The sequence below is a fragment of the Halictus rubicundus genome, chromosome 2, assembly GCF_050948215.1.
Source record: "Halictus rubicundus isolate RS-2024b chromosome 2, iyHalRubi1_principal, whole genome shotgun sequence".
NCBI lineage: Eukaryota > Metazoa > Arthropoda > Insecta > Hymenoptera > Halictidae > Halictus > Halictus rubicundus.
In genome coordinates, this window is record NC_135150.1 from 19,620,030 (window position 1) to 19,640,993 (window position 20,964).

At 43.0% G+C, this 20,964-nt stretch overlaps 1 protein-coding gene across 1 annotated transcript; it reads right to left on the reverse strand.

The window, feature by feature from the left end:
• Window positions 1-5,502: 5,502 nt before the first annotated feature.
• On the reverse strand, window positions 5,503-20,604 carry LOC143362746 (uncharacterized). The gene is made up of 5 exons (XM_076803164.1): window positions 20,175-20,604; window positions 12,717-12,877; window positions 12,473-12,636; window positions 7,643-7,811; window positions 5,503-6,114 (listed from the first exon to the last, which is right to left on the reverse strand). Exons 2-5 carry the CDS (start codon window positions 12,875-12,877, stop codon window positions 5,925-5,927), a joined length of 684 nt encoding a protein of 227 aa, XP_076659279.1. The 5' UTR covers window positions 20,175-20,604; the 3' UTR covers window positions 5,503-5,924.
• Window positions 20,605-20,964: the final 360 nt, after the last annotated feature.

The following is a 20,964-nucleotide window of genomic DNA, read 5'->3' on the forward strand; positions in this document are numbered from 1 at the left end:
ATCTCGTCCTCACGTTGGATAAGATTTTGCGTTTATATTCAAATATACCGAGATATATTGTTAAGCTCAAGATAAAAAAATCCCTCGATAGTAAAACAGAGATACAAAAATCGAGAAAGTAATAAATGTGTCTTAAGAATGATGGAGAAAACTAGTTATTCGAATTTAAAAACTAATTATCCTATACATTCAAATATTTTTGCAATGTAAGCTCAGTGTCTGTGTTACTTGAAGCTTTTAAACTAGCAGAAATGGAATTTTAGATTACTATATTCTCGCCTTCGTTCCAACGACGTCGGCGCAATATAATGAAGGGGAAAACCATAAATTTCTAAGGTATAGAATAAAATAAACTACTATCGAAAAGAAATTATTTCTCTTATCTCTTATTTCCATGAAGATATGTTCCAATTTTAAAATAAAATGAAATATAATAAAAATACACTCGGTTAAGGTTGGTTCAAAGCATTTTATCATTTGAACTTTAAAATATTTTTACAATTTCCAGTAAATCCTACACGAGTAGTCTCAGAACTCCGTAATCCAATACGCATGCGTGCACAAGTCTGTATACCATGAACGTAGCTTCAGAACTGCATACTGCTGCGTATTTGAAGCAGAGAGGAATGAGAGTGCTCACGCCCGGGCTTTCGGCGTTCCCACTTTCGTGACATCGCCGCTTTAGCATGGCACAGAACCGGACCGTCTTTCCTGGAACAGAACCGGGCCACCGACGAGATATATATAATGACTGACAACCTTACGGGAGAATGTGTCGCTCGAAAAATGCGGTGTTTTCTACCGCCCTCTAGGATAGATTTTGGCTGGAGTAAGAAACAGAAGGCCAACGACGGTATCTCGTCGGTGCAGAAGACCACTAAGGAAATTCTCGTCGGTGAGAATGTGAATCATCACGGAACCATATCGATTATGAAATGTTACATTCTCCGACGAACGTATTCGAATTAAACAGATATTTTTTTTTTAGTGTTGCTTTTTAAGGTTTAAAAAATTTGATTGTAAAACTAACATCAAGGACAAAAAATTCGTAGAAATATTTTTCGTAAGAAAGTGTTAAAGCATAATTTTAGAAAAATCAATTTCTACTTCAAATTTCATATGAGATACCTTAATTTGTAATTTACAAATATTTCATAAACAAGCATTATTTCCTTACACTTTTATTGTAGATAATTGTTCCAAGAATCGATCTGTGGAAACCTTTCCAAAATCTTTTTTGCAGGTCATCCGGTAAACCAATTCTTCGAATTGCTCAAGGAAAGTCTGGTCGTTGGGTCCAATTTAAAAAAAGTTATATTGTTTTGAAGAGTCTTCGACTATTTTCGTGAGCCTGCGTATACGGGTTTTTTCTACGTATGCGTAGTTACACAGAGTCATAAAGGCGGGAAGGCGATGCAGGTACGAACCTGCGTTCTCGATCGTGCGTCGTATTTAGAGGTCGCGGTGACGTAACAATCGTCGAGCCACCCCTTTGCGCCGATCCCAATTCGGAGGCAATCGCCGACCATCGGGAACAGTCGTCACCAGATGTTTTATTATGTTGTAGTTTATCGTTCATCAGAGTAGAGGGCGTAAGAAATCTAGTTGTTGTTAACGATGTCGGTATTTCAGATCGTGAGACACGAAACCCAATATGGTGATTGGTCTACTCCTGTACCTCGTCTGTGCTAAAAGCTGCTCAGTTCTGTTCCCCGCTAGAAGCTGCTCGGTTCTGTTCCCACTCATGCATGCAACGTGACGATATCCAGGAAAACCGCTGGCTTCTCATATCGAGAGCCAACACGATCTCGCTCTTAATTACAGCCGCTGCGCTCCCCTGCTTACCCACAGTAGCTACGCTTACCTACAACCGACGCACTCTTATCTACCGTCGCCGCGCTCTTACTTACAGCCGCAGTGCTCTCTCCCTTACCAACAGTCGCCGCACTCCCCTGCTTACCCACAGTCGCTACGCTTACCTACAGCCGACGCGATCTCTCCCTTACTTACAGTCGCCGCGCTGCCCTACTTACCCACAGTCGCTACGCTTACCTACAGCCGACGCACTCTTATCTACCGTCGCCGCACTCTTACCTACAGCCGCTGCGGTCTCTCCCTTACCTACAGTCGCCGCGCTGCCCTGCTTACCCACAGTCCCTACGCTTACTTACAGCCGACGCGCTCTTACCTACCATGGCCGCGCTCTTACCCACAGCCGCAGTGCTCTCTCCCTTACTAACAGTCGCCGCACTCCCCTGCTTATCCACAGTCCCTGCGCTTACCTACAGCCGACGCGCTCTTACGTACCGTCTCCGCGCTCTTACCTACAGCCGCAGTGCTCTCCCCCTGACCAACAGTCGCCGCACTCCCCTGCTTACCCACAGTCGCTACGCTTACCTACAGCCGACGCGCTCTTACCTACCATTCCCGCGCACTTACCCACAGCCGCAGTGCTCTCCCCCTTACTAACAGTCGCCGCACTCCCCTGCTTACCCACAGTCGCTACGCTTACCTACAGCCGACGCGCTCTTACGTACCGTCTCCGCGCTCTGACCTACCATTCCCGCGCTCTTACCTACCGTCGCCGCGCTCTCTCCCTTCACTACAGCCGACGCGGTCTTATCTATCGTCTCAGCGCTTTCACCTATAGCCGCTGCCATCTCTCCCTTACCTACAGTCGCCGCGGTGCCCTACTTACCCACAGCCCCTGCGCTTACCTTACCTTATCTACCCTGTATAAGTGTTCTTTATTCATTACGAATAAATTATTTTGTAACAATTGCTAATGAATTTGGTTCTCAGAATTTACAGTATACAGGGCCGGAAGGCTGCAGACCGAGTCACGGTAATTAATAATGAAAAAGTAAGCCGAAACAATTAGAATCGCAAGTCTGCGTACGCACAGTGTATTCGCAGGCATCATTTGCACATAATCCCTTCCGATACCGTTAGCAGCTGAAAATAGAAGCTAATGAACCTGTTTGTATTCGCTGCATTCGAGGCGATAGCGTGTCAAAGTGCAGTAAAGCTCCCGCTCTGCCGTAACTTGTACGGGTCTTCATGGGGAATGTTTAAAAGGGAATAAAGTAGAAACAACCAGACATTCTCGCAATACATCGTAATCTAATAATAAATTATAAATACATGCTTGCATATTACAACTATAGATACAAAAGATGACATGCGGTATGGAAGTATCGTTCGTTTTATGCTTGTCCAATGGGGAAAACCACGGTGTCCCACGCGTTGAGCTCACCGCGTCGGACACCGTCTCGGCGTTTCGTTCGACGTACCCGATCTTCGCGAAACCTTCTCAACGAGGGTTTCCCGACGACCAATCCTAATTTTTCAACCATGTGTCTTCCACCGCGCACGTGGAAAAGTGACTCTATGCTCGGCCGATTCTCTTTTTATCACTTTCTCGTAACGGCACTAGCACAAGAACGTTCACGCGCAAATTTGCGTCTCCTTCGACCATAACCGATCCGCATGCTGTCAACCGGTATTCCGTCAATCTCGTTCACCGCCGATAATCATATTCATTTCCCCACCCCAAACAGATATAATGAACCACCGAGCGATTTCAGTTCTGACAGACCGTTCTCGATCCAGCGCCCTCGAACAGGAAACCGCGTTTTCTAGAGGTGTTTAACGATCGAGAGACGGTACGGTTAGGATTGCCTCGTAAATCATAGATCCCCGATTCGAAAAGGAAGAAGCCCGTGAACGGTCGTTCGCGATAAGTGGCGCGGGACAGCATGAATGAGCGGGAAAACAGCGTAGTCGTCGTCGTCTTCGACGCCGCGCCGCGCCGCGCCGCTTTTGGCCCGCAAGGATCTCGTCTATGAAATCACCGAGCGAAGTAAATCGAGGTGAAGGGTCCCGCAAACCGGCTAACGGTACATTATACTCATCGGAATTCATGGTACGGTCCATTCGTACTACGACTGCATGTCCATGCTGTTCGTCGCGTCGTCGCGTCGCTACGATTCCGACATCGAGTCCTGCCCGGAGTCCGGTTCCGAGAACCATAAGCGGGCCAGTCGTGTCACTCGATCGGCCAACAAACGAGAACGATCCTCTCCAGCTCGAACACTCGTCCGTCGAATGCCAATCGATCGACTCGCTTTTTCGCACGGATCTCCAGCTTTTTAACCGTGGAGCTTCCGATCAAAATTACAAGCATACATACTTTTCCACTTCTACGCCACGATACAGTAAAAGAATCGATCATTAAATTAAAAACATAATGAACAGCTTTTGGATGCATGATCCTTCAAAGACGGCGACCGACACATTTGATACGGTTTCAAAACTGACAACGCGAGAAAGATGTCACCACTACTCGTTACTGTAACACAGTATTTTGTACTTGCATGTTGTAACATTATTCTATATGGTATACAGAAAAATTGTTCAGAGCATTGACCTTGATAACATATTTCACGGTCATTCAAGTCGGATATTGAAGTCTTGTTTGCAAATAATTACCATTTTTCGACAACTGTAGATCATGAACAGATTGTAATAACTAGACTGTGGATCTTTATGCGAAATCAAAATTGTCTACACCGATTGCAAGAAACAGCAGCCATATGTTTGTTACTTTAATAATCTTAATAATTATACATAGATATTTTTAAATCCTTTTAATGATGTTATGGATATCACTGTAATCTGTTGGTGATTTAGACTTCAACTACGCCAAAATTCTATAAAGAAAGTGATAAAGTATGAAAATATCTAATAATTTGACCGAATGTAATTAATTTTTAAATCTTCGTCAATAGGGTGCACCGATATCGTTTCCGAGTGGTAAAATTATACAAACAATTTTTTTTTATAAATACATAAAATCTACAGTCTAGTTACAACATCCGAAATCGTTGTTTCTGAAGGGTCAAAGACGTTTCCCATTTCCGCGAAAGCGATCAAACATTCGAGAAACTTTCAACATTCGCGAAGAAGAAGAAGAAGAAGTTCGAATGACGTTCGACAGAGTATGCAGAGTGGAATGAGCCGAAGCAACGGCCGAATAAAATACGAAACCGAGATAGGGATCGTTGTGCGCTGAGCGGTCCGAGAATCGGCGAACGCATTAACAAGGTTTCCGGCTCGTTACCGTCCAGTCGAGGGGAATGATATAACTTTATGACTCTCCCGTGAAAAGAATAATCCAGCCGTTGCTTCCCGTGTGGAACGTTGTTACGAAGCGGTCTGTACCACCTGCTCGAAACCGGCTCGCGCGTGAGCCAGGTCTAGTGAACTCGATCGAATTCCGAGACCGGATTCCGCGAAACGACCGGCGTCGCGCGCTGCTCCGATTCGTTTTTTCACCGTGAAATAGCTTCTTCGAACTGTTTTCGGTGCCAAGCCCTGGCTCAGGCTTGAACTGGCTGAACCGGGCTTGTTTCTCTTTCAAACAGTTTGCAGATCGGCGAATTTCGGGACGATTTACCGGACGACGCGTTGAAAAATCGTCGTCTTCCGGAGGAGGAATCTTCCGTGTGGTAACTCGCTGAGAGCATGATCTCTGAACAATCGTGTCACCCTGGACCGAAAAAGGGAGGCGGTTCGATCCAAGGTAAAAGTGGCCCCTGCCTCCGTTCGAAGGAAAGCAACGAGGGGGAGCGAGCGGAGGGAATCTTCGATTTTCTCGATCTCTCCCGAGAAATCATTCTCTAGCAAGTTGAATACTGGTCTCTCTTAGCGGTCGAGCTGGCTCCAAAGAGGTTACTAGGTCCCTCGGTGAGGTTGTCGGAGCCCGGGGTTCACCTGCCACCGATTCGTATAGCCGTGTTCGTTCGTTGGTTTGTTCGGTCGTTCCGACTCGTTACCGCCACGGCGATCGAGCGATCGAGAGATCCTCCCGCTCCCGAGGATCTTCTCTCGACGCCGGCCACCTTCGAGAGTTCGACGAACGTTTAAAAGCTTGGAACGGCCGGCGGCTCCGACGAGGCGCTCGCCGAATTCCTCGGCTTGCAGACGCAACCGCTCTCGACCAGAACGTAATCTTGACCGGTCAGGGTCACCGGTCCCAGGGGTATCACCAGGAACAGGTAGGGCACGTAGGTCTGCGTACACTCCCCGTGCACCACGTCGCACTCCTTCGACCTGCAACACAACGATCAACCACCGTCAATCCCCTCGATTTGCCGATTTTTCTGTACCGTTAACACTAGGTTCGCGAGACTCCTCATTTCGACGGGTCTAATATTCTTAATTTACGAATTCCTGAGGAACTATTCTAAAAATTGATCTCTTTGGGTCTGTGTTGTAAAAAGAATGCCTAAAAATTTGGATAGCTGTATTCGCGTTATTTTTATAAACTAATGGAAAATAGCCTCTTTTAACGCTCCGTGAACCTAGTGCTAAAAGTGTATTCTGCTGTTCGAGGCCGTCTTTGCGCGAATATTTAGGAATTTATTCTGAAAAACTATTGAATCTTTTGCAATGGTATTTTACACACACACATTTATTGGTGTTTGATGTATACGTGTGATTTTTTCAAGTAAAAATAGTCAAAATTGCAGGAGTTATATATTTTATCATAGAGGACGTTTCGAAAAACACGGGAAAACGGTTGCAACGATTCCAGTCTTTCTACTGATTCGAAAAGAAGAAGTTTATTAATCAGTATGAATGCGGTTATGGTCAGAACTGAGAGATTTTCGCAAGAACGGCATTTCGAAGTGAAATTCTTGATTTTCGAATATTTCTTCGGTTCGATAACAAAAAAGGAAAAAATTTACCGATTTTAAAAAGTTTAGTTCGCGCGACAACAGTTTCAAATTCATTTGGCAACAAGCGAATAAGACGTGTCTCTTCCAAAAACACGTCTGAAAAAATGGATTTAACGGTTTTTGCATTTCCACCCAGAGTTACAAACCGTCCATCTAAATTCTAATCCTGTACAGGCAGTATCAAAAACTGAATGGGTTACAGGAGGATGTAAAAATAATTCGTTGCTCAATGTACCGATGAGAGAATCGGCTGGTATAGTAAACGAAATGTTCACTGTTTAAAGTGGAGGGGGGACGTGTATTATACCAGTCGATTCTTTCAGAGCTACAGTGAGCAACGGTCTTCTTGTCAATTTCACGAAGTGTAACGTATATGCCCTTTTACTGGTAAGCCATATAATTAGCTATTACATTTAGTTAGAAGACTAATGCAGATTTCAAAGAACTAAGTTGAAAACTGCGTAAAAGAAAATTGCAAATTAAAGATCGAAACGAGTCTAGCCAGCCGTGACTGCGAAATTTTTACAAACCCGACGATGAGCTAACGTACACTGGTCTCGAAAGTGTTAACGACGATGCATTCTGCGCGACGATCATGCGAGCAAACATCGGTCCGAAAAACGAGGCAGAAGTAGGCCCGCTCCCGGTCACGAACGCGGTCTAGACCTGTTCGGCCCACTGTGCCACATCCGAATCGACCATACCGGCGACTGTAGGATCGCCGGTAGAGACTCCAATGAATTTCAATTCGACGGCGGGACAATGCGATCCACGGATCACGATTCGACGTGCCAAGAAAGTAACAGTGGATAACGATCGGTCGCGGGTTTCACCGGGCGGACGCGATGATCGCGGGAAGGGTTAACGGGTAATTACGCGGCTATGTACTCGCTACTTACTCGCAAACCTCGAACACGACCTGCTGCAGAAGATCGGGAAACTTCTGGACGATCGTCACCGGCTGGCCGCTGGTTAAGCTGACCCCGTACATCGGAGCCGTGGTGTTGTACCTCGTTTTGCATAATCTGGCCGGAGAACCGCAGGATTCTTTCGGTGAAAACGCTCGTCCTGCGGGCAAACGTTTATTGTCCCCCATTAATGACCCCGTGAACGGTCCTGTTACCATGAAGCTTCTAATGTTCGCAGAGAGCAACTGAATTAGGCTGGATGTTTATCACCTTGGATCTAAGTGGTCCTGTCACTGAATATTGTTATTATAGAAAAATTTCCAGTGGCACTCTTTGATTATTCGAATCTCAGATATGTGACTTCTGAGTTGTACGAATACTTTCTACGTCAAGAATGGGTCTCAATTGACCCTTCCAGTGCGCGCTGCATGAAAGAGAGGTTGGTGGGAGAACCAGGCGTTTGAGGAGCCCCTACCGGTGCCTATCACTGTTCTACATGGAAACAACTCAGTTTAAAACAATCTATGTACAGTAAGATTTATTGTAAAACTCAATAAGCGTAAAAGCAAATTAGATAAGTAACAGTTCTACTATACGTTCATGATCCTCTGATTAATTTGGATAATCGAGGTTCCAATGTAATTGCTTCAGATACTAATTTGATACAATATACAGTGATTTCTCTGTATATGTCGCCAAGACCTGGACGATAAACATCGCGGAATTATCCCCACTACCGCGGGGTATACCCAGTGAGGGGCAACGAAGCTCGAGAGGCCTTGGAAAAACATAACACGGCTCGGGTATGTCTCCTGTGCGATACAGGACACTGGAAAGACCCGTGTTGTTGACATATATCGAGAATTCACTGTAATTTGATACAAGATACTCCCATAATAAATTATGTCCCATAATAATAGTAGCAAGTGAATATTTAAACGGGAATGATTGGCGAATGCAGCTGTAAGTTATGTTGTAGGGCAAAATTGCGAAGCCTTCAATCAAAATCAATGTTTCATGACATCTGTCACTTGTTTGGACACATCTTTCGATTTTTAGGTCAACCTAATTATTACGAATTCTAACTATTTTTCTAATTTCATCCGCCGATCGAAATCAATTGTTGAGTCATATTTTTAATTTATTGTTCAATTTAATCTAGTTTTTTGATAATTTTTTTATGTTCCGTTCTATATTTATTTTCTTTTGCTACTATTATTATGGAACAGAAGGAGTACATAATATCTTGAGGAAGAACTCGTAGAGCGATTAACTACAGCTATTTTCCTCTATCACTTTACCGAGCGGAAGTCTATTAATAGGATTTCCAATAAATGCGTAGAACTAATCGGAAGCTTAAAACTCATGTTTTATATAATAATCGTAAGAAAAATTATTAGATTAAGATACTGAAGGTGAGTTGTAGGGTCACGATTGAAATGCTATTACTGTCGAAGAAGCTATTCAGAAATGCTTGGACCATAGATTTTAAAAAATTAGGGAATAATCGCCGACAGGGTCAGTCCCGGGGGACCGTCGGAATCGAGTTTATAAAATAAAATGATAATTCGTACATTATTTAAAGATATGATTAGATTGGAACAGATTAGGATTAGATTGAAACAGAAATGAGGTGAGCAAGTTTTTTGCTTATTTCTTGCCGTACTTTTTCATTTAAATTCACATAAAAAGTGAAGTAGAAGAAAATTAGCCCGACGTTGTTGAGATCCCAATGAAATGCGGATCGGGCAGCTGTGTTGCGAGAAAGATGGGTTTTCAGAGGCACAGTCGTGAACGCGTCGAAGAGAACGCGGTTCGTCTGGGTGATTGTTGCCCTTTCTTCGGAATCCGTCGGCTCGTGTGTTCGAAACGATGAGTGGGTCGCCGATGGGTCCCGTTATGAGCAGAACCAGCGATAACTGTATTGGACGGATAACACGGTGCCTTATTACCGTCCTCCTGCACCGGCCGGCCATTATCCAAGGGAGCGAGAGTCGCGGAGCTATCGGAGAGAAACCAGAGAGAACAGCGAGAACAGTTTTCTCGTGAAAAATTCCTCGGCCTCCCACGCGATCCGCGAATTTCAAACGAATTCAGAGACACAGGAGACCGGAGACCACAGGCTGGCCGGTAATCGGGTTTTCGTGTCATAAGGACAGCCGCGTAATTCAAGGCTGCGATGTTGTAGAGGCACACGCATCGCGTAACCGGTTGCTCCGATTTTTCTACGATTTCGAGCACGCGCGACCGTGCTCGAAAACGAAGCCGAACTGGCTTTCGCGTCGGAGGATATCTCCGCTGAATTCGGAATGGGCACCAAACCTATCGCTCCCGATTCGCCATCTTTCACTTCTCGGAAATTTGGGAGGACTCGAAATGGTCTAATCGATACGTGCTGTCGTGCTGTTTCGACTTCATTAGCTTCTCGGCATTTTTTATTTCTCGCACTACGATCTATTTTATTGTCACGGAGATCAGAGGTTCTTTGTCACTCATAATTTCCTAGAAAAAAAAAAGAAAATTTCTATGTATCGTATGCCTATACGTTCACCAATGATTACACATTGACGACAACAAAATAACATTTTATTTGGTGATTAGAATGATTGGAGATTCTTCAGCGTTCAGAATTTCATAGAAAAAGACGATAGTTTATATTTATTTTATTCCTACGTTTTCTCCGAAGGATATTATATCAACTACAACAAAGTAGAATTTTATTTCGGTTTAAAGGAAATTAATAGCATACATATTTATTAGACTCTGCTCAGGATCTTTATCACGAGTCTGGCTCGATATTGTAGGGCAAGGGGTTAATATTAAATCTAGAGAACATTTGAGAGTGCAAGTGAGAACGAATTTATTTAGATATAGTTTTTATTTCAATCTGTGTTCCAGTAATGAAAATTCAGCCATTTCTCGTGTAAGCGTTGTGGTGATTTGAACAATTGCAGAGAGATTTGTAAAAGATCGATCATTCTATACTATAATCACAATAAAGAACCAAAATACAGTCGTGTGTATAAGAAAGTTTCTTTATGACTTTGTATATATCACAAGTAAAAAGTTAAGTTCAATTGAGGATCGTTTTAATGACTGACAACGTAGTAATAAGTTTCATGGCTTTCTCTATTAAACGGTTACTCAACAGGCCTAACTTCAACTCAACTGGCAGCTCGGGTAATGGTGAGCAAGCATGAGAAAACGCGGATCGTTAAAGAAAATCCTTTAGTAACTGGGACAAATCCGGGGAGACACGAAGAAACGGTAGTCCTGCTAGGAAAATACCATCTTCCTTCTACTGTAAGAAAACAGCATCTTCCTATTTACCGCAGGAAAGTATAAGATCGCAGCGATGCAAAATGCACGGTGCATTTATCGAACGCAACTGTTCGGACTGCAACGGTACCGAGAACAGAACAGAATTCGCAGGCAAACGTGCAGAATGTTTGCGTACTACCAGGTACGGTACAATAACCTCGTAAAGATGCCCGGGAACGTGTTCGCCTCGATAATACACCGCGAGGACGACCGCAATAATTATAAATTAGCCCTCGCCTAACAGCGCTGACAGTCGGCGAGCAACGCGCGGCCGCGGTTGAGCAACTGTTCCCAGTGATTCCACAAGATTCTATTTCGACGAAGGGACGGGGAGGGGGGCGGGGGGCAGCGTAAATAAATAACGAATACGCTCGGCTGAGGATCTAGGTGACAGCTGTCGGTGATCATTCGCGATTCAGCCAACCTGCTCGACCGCTGTCGCGAACAACAGGGACGAGGCTCGTCTTCCGCGTGCTTCCATCTCGGCTCGATCCGTTAAAGTACGTACCTCTTCAACTAAATAGGAATCGTCCACGTTTCTGTAACGTCCGGCTTTCGAATCCGATCGGATCGAGTCGATCCTCGATGGATCGATAGGTTCATCCAGGGTCTCAACATTTCGTTTGTACAGAGATGTTCGAGGCCGTTTGAACTTGCCACGATCAACAGAGTGTTTGGGAGATTTTGTACTTTTTTACTTACAAAATTAATGAAAATGTTGGATCTCTCTTTGGGTATACAGTGAGTTCTAAATGAAACGAGATAAACCTCGCGGAATTATACCCAGGGACCAAAAATAACAGTTATTCTAAAATTTTCTACGATAAAAATGATTAATAAAACTTTGATTACTATTGAAATTTAAGATAATCTACACACAATCGATGAAGAAAAACTGTTTAGATTGCTCAAGGCAGTTATCGATGAGAAGATCGTTTCGATCGCTCTGTTATTATGATAGAGAGCAACGAAATTTCTAGGACGATGTTTCTCTCATTAATCAATGTCCGAGGCCGCGAACTTCGTCAAAGATGTATGTGTTAAAATTGTTCAACGTTTAAGGCCATCAACGATCATTTAGAGAAACGTGCTAGTTCGATGTGGCCTTTGGGCCATCAAAGACCTATTTTTCGAGGCTGCACAAGAACGCATTATCCGTTTATTTGAAATAGGACCAATCCTAGGACTTCGATGAGCTATTACTTAACCAAAGATGCATTCTTCATGGTTGCTCAACGTTTGAGGCCACTGAGAATCATTATAAAGAACGTGTTATCTGTTTATCTAAACTGCCAATATTAGGACTTCGACGAACTACTAGTACACCAAAAATGCATTTTCTGAAGTTCCTCAAAATTCAAGGCCATCTTCGACCACGTCAAGGGACGCAGCACCTAATCATCTGAACTGGAAGCAACAGTGAAACTTCAAAAGGTTGCTGGTTGACCAAAGATTCTTGAAGGTGATTGAGGGTAGTTTGTAGTTGGGATCAGTGCTCACCATTTCGAGAGCTCTCCATCGACATGGAGTAGTCGCCGCGTGTGACCTTGTAGTTGTGAAGTAGCGCCTGTCTGGTCGCTTCAGGATCGATCGTCCTCGGCTGATGGTACCTGGCGGTCCGTCCTCCCGCCCACAGGTTCTTCGCGCTCCTCGATATCATGGCGCTACGACAGTGTGGTGTTTGTTTCGATAACGGTATCCACGGGGCGTCACGAATAATTGCCGTAAAAGGGATAACACTTACGACGGATACTGCAGGTTATTCGGACCTATGCAGTCCATCGGGTCCGTGAGCGCGTCCCCCCAAACGTACTTCAGGCCCAGCCCGTTACCCTCGCACTTCTTCGCCCCGTACACCTGGCCCCAGCTCGTGATTACGAGGATCAGACCGAGGTACCTGGACATCTGAAAATCAGAAGCAGAATTAAGAAGTAGGATTAACGCCTCGCGATAGATGCTGAAATGTTCCTATGTCGGACATTAACATCGAAGAACTGGTTTTATTAGGTTTTTAACTGGTTTTAAGTCGACACAAAATTCTACTCTTCCATTGTCAGTATTCAAGCTTTAACCCCACGGCTGGCAGGAGTTGGGTCGATTTCGACCCAGAATCGACGACGTTCCATCTACATTCTAATTGGGTAGCAGCTAGTTTAAATTATTAGTAGACTGCGGATTTTATTCATTTATAGCAAACAAGGGTGGGTGTCACTTCAAACAATAAAAAGATTACAAGAATTTAAGATTGCTAATACATGTCTTACAACTTGTTAATGAAACCATTAAAGAGAGGAATAAATTCCTACTTGGCTCCTATGTGTTGCAATTAATGCTAACGATTTTTATTTTGCATAAAGATCCGCAGTCTAATTATTAGCTATTTATATTAACACGTTCGCTACCGACGTCACAAATATGACGACCACAGGCCTGCAATGCACTTGAATGCGTGGTCAAACTAATTTTATGCACTTTGTTGTTTAAAGTCGTAGTACACGACATAACACGCAGACAATCCATGGCTTTCTTCTGCTAAATTGTTCTAAGGTAGGCACTTAATAAAACATTTTATTAAGTGAAAATTCGGGTAGCGGACCCGTTAAGTCCAACAGGAGGATTAACATTGATCTCAAATGAAGTGGGTTCGAAAAATCGACACGCGAAAATTTGAACGTTCGCCATCCACGGCTCAAGATACTGTGTAAACGCAGACACGCAAAAGAAAATTAATATTGTTCGTACCCCTATATTTGCAGCAATGGCCAACATCAATTTAACAGAAATGAGTTTAAACTTCGTTCGAAATCTTCGTCACCCGAGAGCCCGAGTCGATAGAGCCCACGGGTTAAACAGTTATTTCCAGAACAGTTTCGTCTCCCGCGTGGCAGGCAGAACTGGTTTGATTATAATAACAATGGGATTTTGTGTACAGGGTGTTCGCCGGAACGGGAGCAGACTGCTCGAGCATACAGTGCAGACATTAACGCGGAAAGGAACGGATTATCTCACGTATCGAGGGTCCCGGTTCGAGGATCCTATTAATGAGAAACTAATTACGCCGCTGAACAAGCGGTTCATGAATAAAACAATGACGCCGTTGGCAGCGAACTTGGATTACGGGGATCTATACGGTAGAGAACGCGTTGTCACCGTGACGAGGTGCCACTGACAATTGTGAGCATGGTCTCGAGACTCGAGTTCGCACGAGGTCAAGAGCAAGAGTAAACGACTCCGGCCGGACTCGGTGACTGGTCGCGAAAAAATTCGCCTCCGGGTACACGATTTAACAGAATTTAACTTAACTTATTCACATTTAACTGTTCATTCGACGTTGCACTTCTGAACGTTCCAAAAAGGTTCACAAATTTTTAAGTTTATGTGCAATTTTTCTCATTTCGATCAATTGGAGCTCCTGAGAATTACGAACCGAGCTTAAATATTGTTATTGAGAGGAAAAATAAGTTTCTATATATTTTCTGTTTCTCGATGTAGAATCTTCTCCCATAAAGATCTGCAGTTTATTTTCACTGCGGGTTTTTATGCGAAATAAAAATTATCTCCATTGACTGCGAGATGCAGAAACTACATAACTTACTTCGTCAAATGTATTTACTGTTTTGCATTTGACCTACTCTTAAGACTCTTGTCGCAACCTGAAGTTTTTATACATCGCGAGGAAAGACTACAAACTAACAATCAGATTAACGAGCCAGCAATTAACTACTGTAATTGGGAGATGGCACAGAGATTTAATTGGACACGAATCGCAGTTTATGTCATCACCCAACGACAGTATAGTGATTCAGCACGAGTTTTGCGAGTCGTTCGAAACCGAACATCGACCTCAACCGATCGTTGTGCTTTCACTCCCGTTCGATCGACGACAAACGCGCGTGTAACGGAAGTTACACTGGACCCGGCAACCTAGAAACCCCGAACACCGTACAGGGATCGATGTCGATCATACACGAGCTAATTGTCATTCTTAATCCACCGAATTGTTATTCCTAATTCGACGGTGGTCACTCTCTAGTCGACGACGCCATCGTTCGAGAGGCTCGAAAGCGAAAAAAAAGCTTCGCCGAGGCGAATACCTCCGTGGCACCAGCCCATGAAACACGGAACATCAACCTCGACGAGGCCTCGATTAGGGGAAAAAGGCGTCGATGAGAGACGATTCTCACGAGTCGATGATCTCCGACGCCGTCGCGGAGAAGAAGCACAGACGACTAGATCCTCGTGCGTTTACGACACGCGCGAATTTCTCGGACACAGAGAACCGTTTACATTCGTCGCATTTTTATTTCATTTCTGCTTCGATCGTCGACCGACTGCTAGCTGCGAAATTATTTATTAGGATGGTGCACACGAAATGTCCGATTTTGAAATGCGATTGTTGAGAGGTGTTTCTCTTTGAAAAATAAAAATTATCTGCCTCAATTACGGGACACAGGAGCAAGATAGTAATGTCACTCTTCTGTTAATATTTTTGATGAGCTGAAGCTTCTTTTTACCTTTTTACTATTTTTTGTCGTAAACGCATAAAATCCGCAGTCTAATTATAACCTTCAGGTTTATTACATACCACTCGAAGGTACCAAGCTGTTCCTTAAGGTCCTACCTTTTTACTTAGACAACTAATTTCACTTTTGAATAAATTTGATTTCAATCAGAACAAACATGGTTGTCGTGTACGCTTCTTATAGGAGTGAAATATACATATTCACGATAGTATTATGCGATAATGAATGTGCGTAACTGAATGCATTAGTCATTGATGGTAGGAAAAACTCGAAAATGGAGATGACAGTCTTGTAAATGCAAAACGTGAACGACCGAAAAAGTCCATTTCTATCGTAATGCAATTAACAAACTCGTAATTCGCCGACAGAATATGTTGATTACAGTTTACTCTGATCAGAAAGTTTGAAATTTTGCAAGAACCTAATAGGTTGTAACTTTTGTGAGAGGTACAAGAACAGACAATTCTTAAATGTTCCTGGTCCTGCTGTTTCCCTGCAGGTTTGTATTTCACCGAATGGCAAAAGATCCACAGCCTAGCGGTAAATCCAATTTGTATTTGAAAACGTGGTACTTTGTTTACTTTCGCTCAAGATCGCACCTCTCATCCGATGGATCCTCGTCGCTAATCCTAGACGTTGAGAACGGAGGAAGTTGGCGCGGCGGAAACGATAGCTGCGAGTCTAGCGAAGTGATAAATCGCGCGTGGGAAAAGGAAAGGAAGGAAATCATTAATGGGCGGCACTCAAGGCTGGTCGTTGGCCGTGACCGGCGTCGCGTATCTGTTTCTTCAGGAAGCGTCCGACGTTCTCAGCCTGCCGAGTCTGGTTCCCGAACCTCTCCGCAAACGTCCACGATCGACAACTCGCACCTCGGAACCTTCCAACTTTTTCGAAACATCATTTTCATCTGGAAAGTTGTCACTAGGATCCTTATGCAGAATCTAATTTTTGTGCGTCAATTACAAGATTCAGGCAGGGACCAAAAATAACAGTTATTCTAAAATTTTCTACGATAAAAATCATTAATGAAAAGTTGATTATTATTGAAATTTAAGTTAATCTAAATAAAGAAATTATTCAAAAAGATTGAATAAATGATTAAAAAATATCGGTTTTTATACTTTTTGGATACAAGTAGCAGTTATTAGTGTCCAAAAAATTGGATCCTCCTCCTTATCGACGAAGAAAAACTGTTTCGATTGCTCAAAGTAGTTATCAATGAGAGAAGTTCATTTTGATCGTTCGTAACAGTTATCAATGAGAGAAGTTCATTTCTTCTCTCATTGATAACTATTATGAACGTTCGAAATGCATTTCTCTCGTCGAAAACTGTTATGTGCAACCGAAATAAACTTCTCCCTTCGATAACTGTTATTAGCGATCGAAATAAATTTCTCCCGTTGATAACTGTTATAAGTAATCGAAACGAATTTCTCTGAACGATAACGTTTACCAACAAGAGAAAATTAATTTTCGATTACTTATAATCCTTATTTGTAACCAATACGTTTTTAATCGATGAAATACTTGTTATTCCATGACTTTTGTTTTGGTTATAACAGTATTGGTCCCTGGTAACAGCATCTCTTTAGTTTGAATACTTCGGCAACGTCTGATCATTAAATTGATGTGCATTTCATTAAACATCTTGAAGAAATAACAGTTAGTCCAAGTTTTGAAAATTGTTTAATCCTTACACCAAATAACCAGCTAAAAACATATAACAATTCGACAAGTAGAATTTCACTAAAAAATGGACCAGTCATCAATTACAGATGGAGACCCTATGTCCTAAGTAAGTTCATCATCCAACGAACCATGTATAGTAAACAGTGGATTTTATGCATTTATAAAAACATTTAAAAACATTCAAAGAATCAAAAAATACCGTTACTATTTTGTATATATATTTTATAATAATATGTAATATATTTTGTAATAATTAAATTACATAAGGACGAGGACGAGGAATAGAAAACACGCCGCCGCACAGAGAGCAAACAAGTATATGAAAGAAAAACATAAAAATATATTCTAGGCTATAATTTGGAGAGCTGTATTTTAATTATATTGCATTTCAATTACACATCTGATTAAACTAATTAGTATTTGAATTAATTGAAAGGTTTGAATTATATAATTCAGTTACGATGTAGTCGAACCACTAAATGAATGAAATACAATGTAATTCAATTGTCTAAATGAATAGCAATCCCGAAATTAATACAGACAATTTTTATTATGCATTAAAATCCGCAATTATAACGTTCCTCGAAAGAATCCAGGTTTAAATTCAGTAAGAAATGCATTGACATCAATTTTACAGATTCCGTGACTAGAATAAAAAGTCCGGTTCGTAGTCAAAAAAGATCACGTTCCTCGATCAGACAGCACTCTGGTAAGACAATGAGCGAATTGTTCGCGCTCAGTCCCGTAGGGTGAATAAATCGCAGCGTATTGACTCGTTACTGGATCATGGAAACTGGAATGAGCTTAGATCCCCGCTAATGAAGACGGTTCTCATCGCGACGTCGGCGCTCAGCCTCCTTTTGTCGCGCGATTTTCGCACGTGAGTCGCTCAGGACGAGGATCTTCATTCGACGAAGAAGATCGCGCGTGTAATTGCGCGGTCTGATATCGATCTCACAATATAAATCCGTTCGGATAACCATCTATCTAGGGGGGTTTTAATATCCGCGTGGCCACGACTCCTCGAGGGATTATATAACGGCTCGATCCCCGAGAGTGGATCAGAGGAGAAGAAACGAGTCGGAACACGTGAGAATCACCTGAACTTGAGAGATCCGGCTGAACTTCCACCGGGTTCCCCTGTGTACCACGGTAATTTAGGATCGGCGTAGGAACAATTATACGTCGACAGCGCGACTTCTCACGTCGTCGTCAGAGGCTTTTTGTTCCACGGTTCACCCGACCGAGTACTGTTAATATGCTAACGCGTCGCGGGAATAATTAACAGGCTATACCTGATCGCGATAACACGATCCCCTAACGGGTCCACCAGCTAAGGGCGAAAAAGCCACGATACCGATACCGATCTCGCGGTGAACAACTGCCGAGAGGTGTTTAACTATGGAACAAGGAATCCAAGAAAAAACTGTACTTCCGGCGGTGCCGAGAGCAGATTCCTTGTGGACCATGAACGCGTCACGCAGTTGATTCTAACGGGAAAGATGAACCGTCCAAAACCGTCCTCCCCCCTTCTTCTCGCTTCGGCTGCTCTTTATCGAGTGTACAACGTGTTTATTCATCCTTGTCCTCGATAACGGTACAACCATTTCGGCGCTTCGTTTCGTGAATACATTATTCTAACTGTCGGACGAAATTCCGGCCATTCCGCGCCGCGGAATTCCCATTGCGAAGTCGCGGTTCCTTATTCAGATACTGTACTCTTTTATCGTATCGGCCAGTACAGATTTTATTGCGAAACCCTTGCGAATCGATTTGAACAATCTACTACTCTGATTCCTTCTATTAGAGTGCTTCTAACGAAAATGATACAAAGAGTACAATTGTAAAATGTTAGAGTGATCGTTCTAGCAGATACAGAAACGTAAGGAGTCCTATTTTTTAAGACATAAAGTCAACTTGCAATTGATTAGAACAGCAACAAATTAGTTTGTACACCCAGTAACACATTTGACATTCTTCCCTCTCGAGTAGATGAACGCAAAAGAATATTGCGGCAAGAAAGGTTAATCGAAATCTAGTAATAGGTGTACAAATAGTTCACCAAGGGCAGAAAGAAGAAGAACGGCGAAGGTTTCAAGGATATTACGCGGAGGGAAGAAGCCGGTATACCTAAACGTCGAACATTCGCCCCGGATAATAAACGTTCCTCGGATCTCGGCGCCCGTGGTACTCTAACTCGACGGCAATAATCAGTTTCGAGATGCTCCGTTGCCCTCGTACCTGTCCGGAATGCTTCAAACGGAGATCTCCTAGAGGCTAGCAAAGATTTACGCGCAGGCTGCGGCGGAGCACGTGGCGTTCGTTCATCGGAGGGGTCAAATTTAATGATAATTATTTTCTCGTTTCCTCCCGAATCGACCCGTTGAGCACTCTAATTAGAGGTCGCGGGTGCACGGAGGAAATTTTCGTTTTAAACTCTCCGCGCTCGGGCTTCATTTGTCTAATTGGCGGCCTTGCTGGAGAACATCGTTTCTCCTTCGACGCGATTCACCCGGCGGGCTTATTAACGCTAAACCTGCCCGTAATAATCAACACAACCCGCTTCGAATTCATTTAATTATATTATAATAGATGTCTGTTGCGGTCCCAATTTTTGGAAAATGTTTCAAATTATTAGATTGTATTTTCGAAGGGTCTAGCCCTTCAGTCTGAATCCGCCTCGTTATTCAGGAGGAACATTTTTTGCAAATTTTAACTCTACCTGTAAAGATACACCTTATCCTTAAGGGTAGTTACAGAGAAAAATCGGACAAGCAATATTCGCTTCACTAAACGGTGTCAAAAAATTCTGACACGTTCCAGAAGCCAAGCTACAAGTTCCAGAATAATTTCCGATTTTTCGAATTTCTTATCGAAGTTTGAAAGCGACAGCTTTTGTATTAATTCAGAGGTAAGGTATTGTTGTAGGGATTGTTCTACAATTTATTCAGGTTCTTTAGACAGAGATCTGAATTAGGGCCGTCACTCACCGTGAGGAAGATCGATTCTGACACTGGCGCAGGGAAAATCCTTTTCTCGATCGGCTGCGCGGCTTACATCAATCGACCGAAGGTCTCGGGAATCGAAAACGGGGCCACACGGGTCTCTTAAACACTGTACATGTCACTACACCGGATACCGTGGGGTCGTACACCTCCTCCGTCTTCACAGGTGGATGTCCAGAGGTTGACTGTAGAATCGTAAGTAACCGCCTCTCTGTGCACTGGCACAGCCAGGTAGAAAGAGGGGATGGGACAAGGAATATCGGCCCCTGTTCTACCTCCGAACCGTTCATTTTTTCTCTTATTGGAGGAAAAGCCTCAAGAGGAAACGAAAGGTAACTCAGAACGCCCTCCTCGCTGCTTCGTCATCCATCTCCTTCGAAATTTTGTGGGGACATTTTTCTCTGATCCAAATCTCTCGGCCCCGAAATTTAACCAGTCTCCCTAGTCAGATAATCTTCAAGAATGTTTTTTAAAAAAAAGCTATCGAGTATTATAATTTCAAAATTGGCGGATTGAAAGACTAACATTCGAAGGATTTACTCTGATTTTTTGTAACGATGATAATAATTTTCTTCGAAGTTACAGTAAAAGTTACAAGAACCCTGGAAAGGATTTTACGTAATCATTCCATAGGGAGCGCGAAAGATTTATCAATCTGTTAAAAGTTTAAATTCTTCGGTAAACAGTCTATTAGTTAAAAATGTTAAACTGTAAAGAATAAGATTTCTACAATTCGTCAAACTAGGGAGACTGTAACGAGTCCGCCTCTCACACA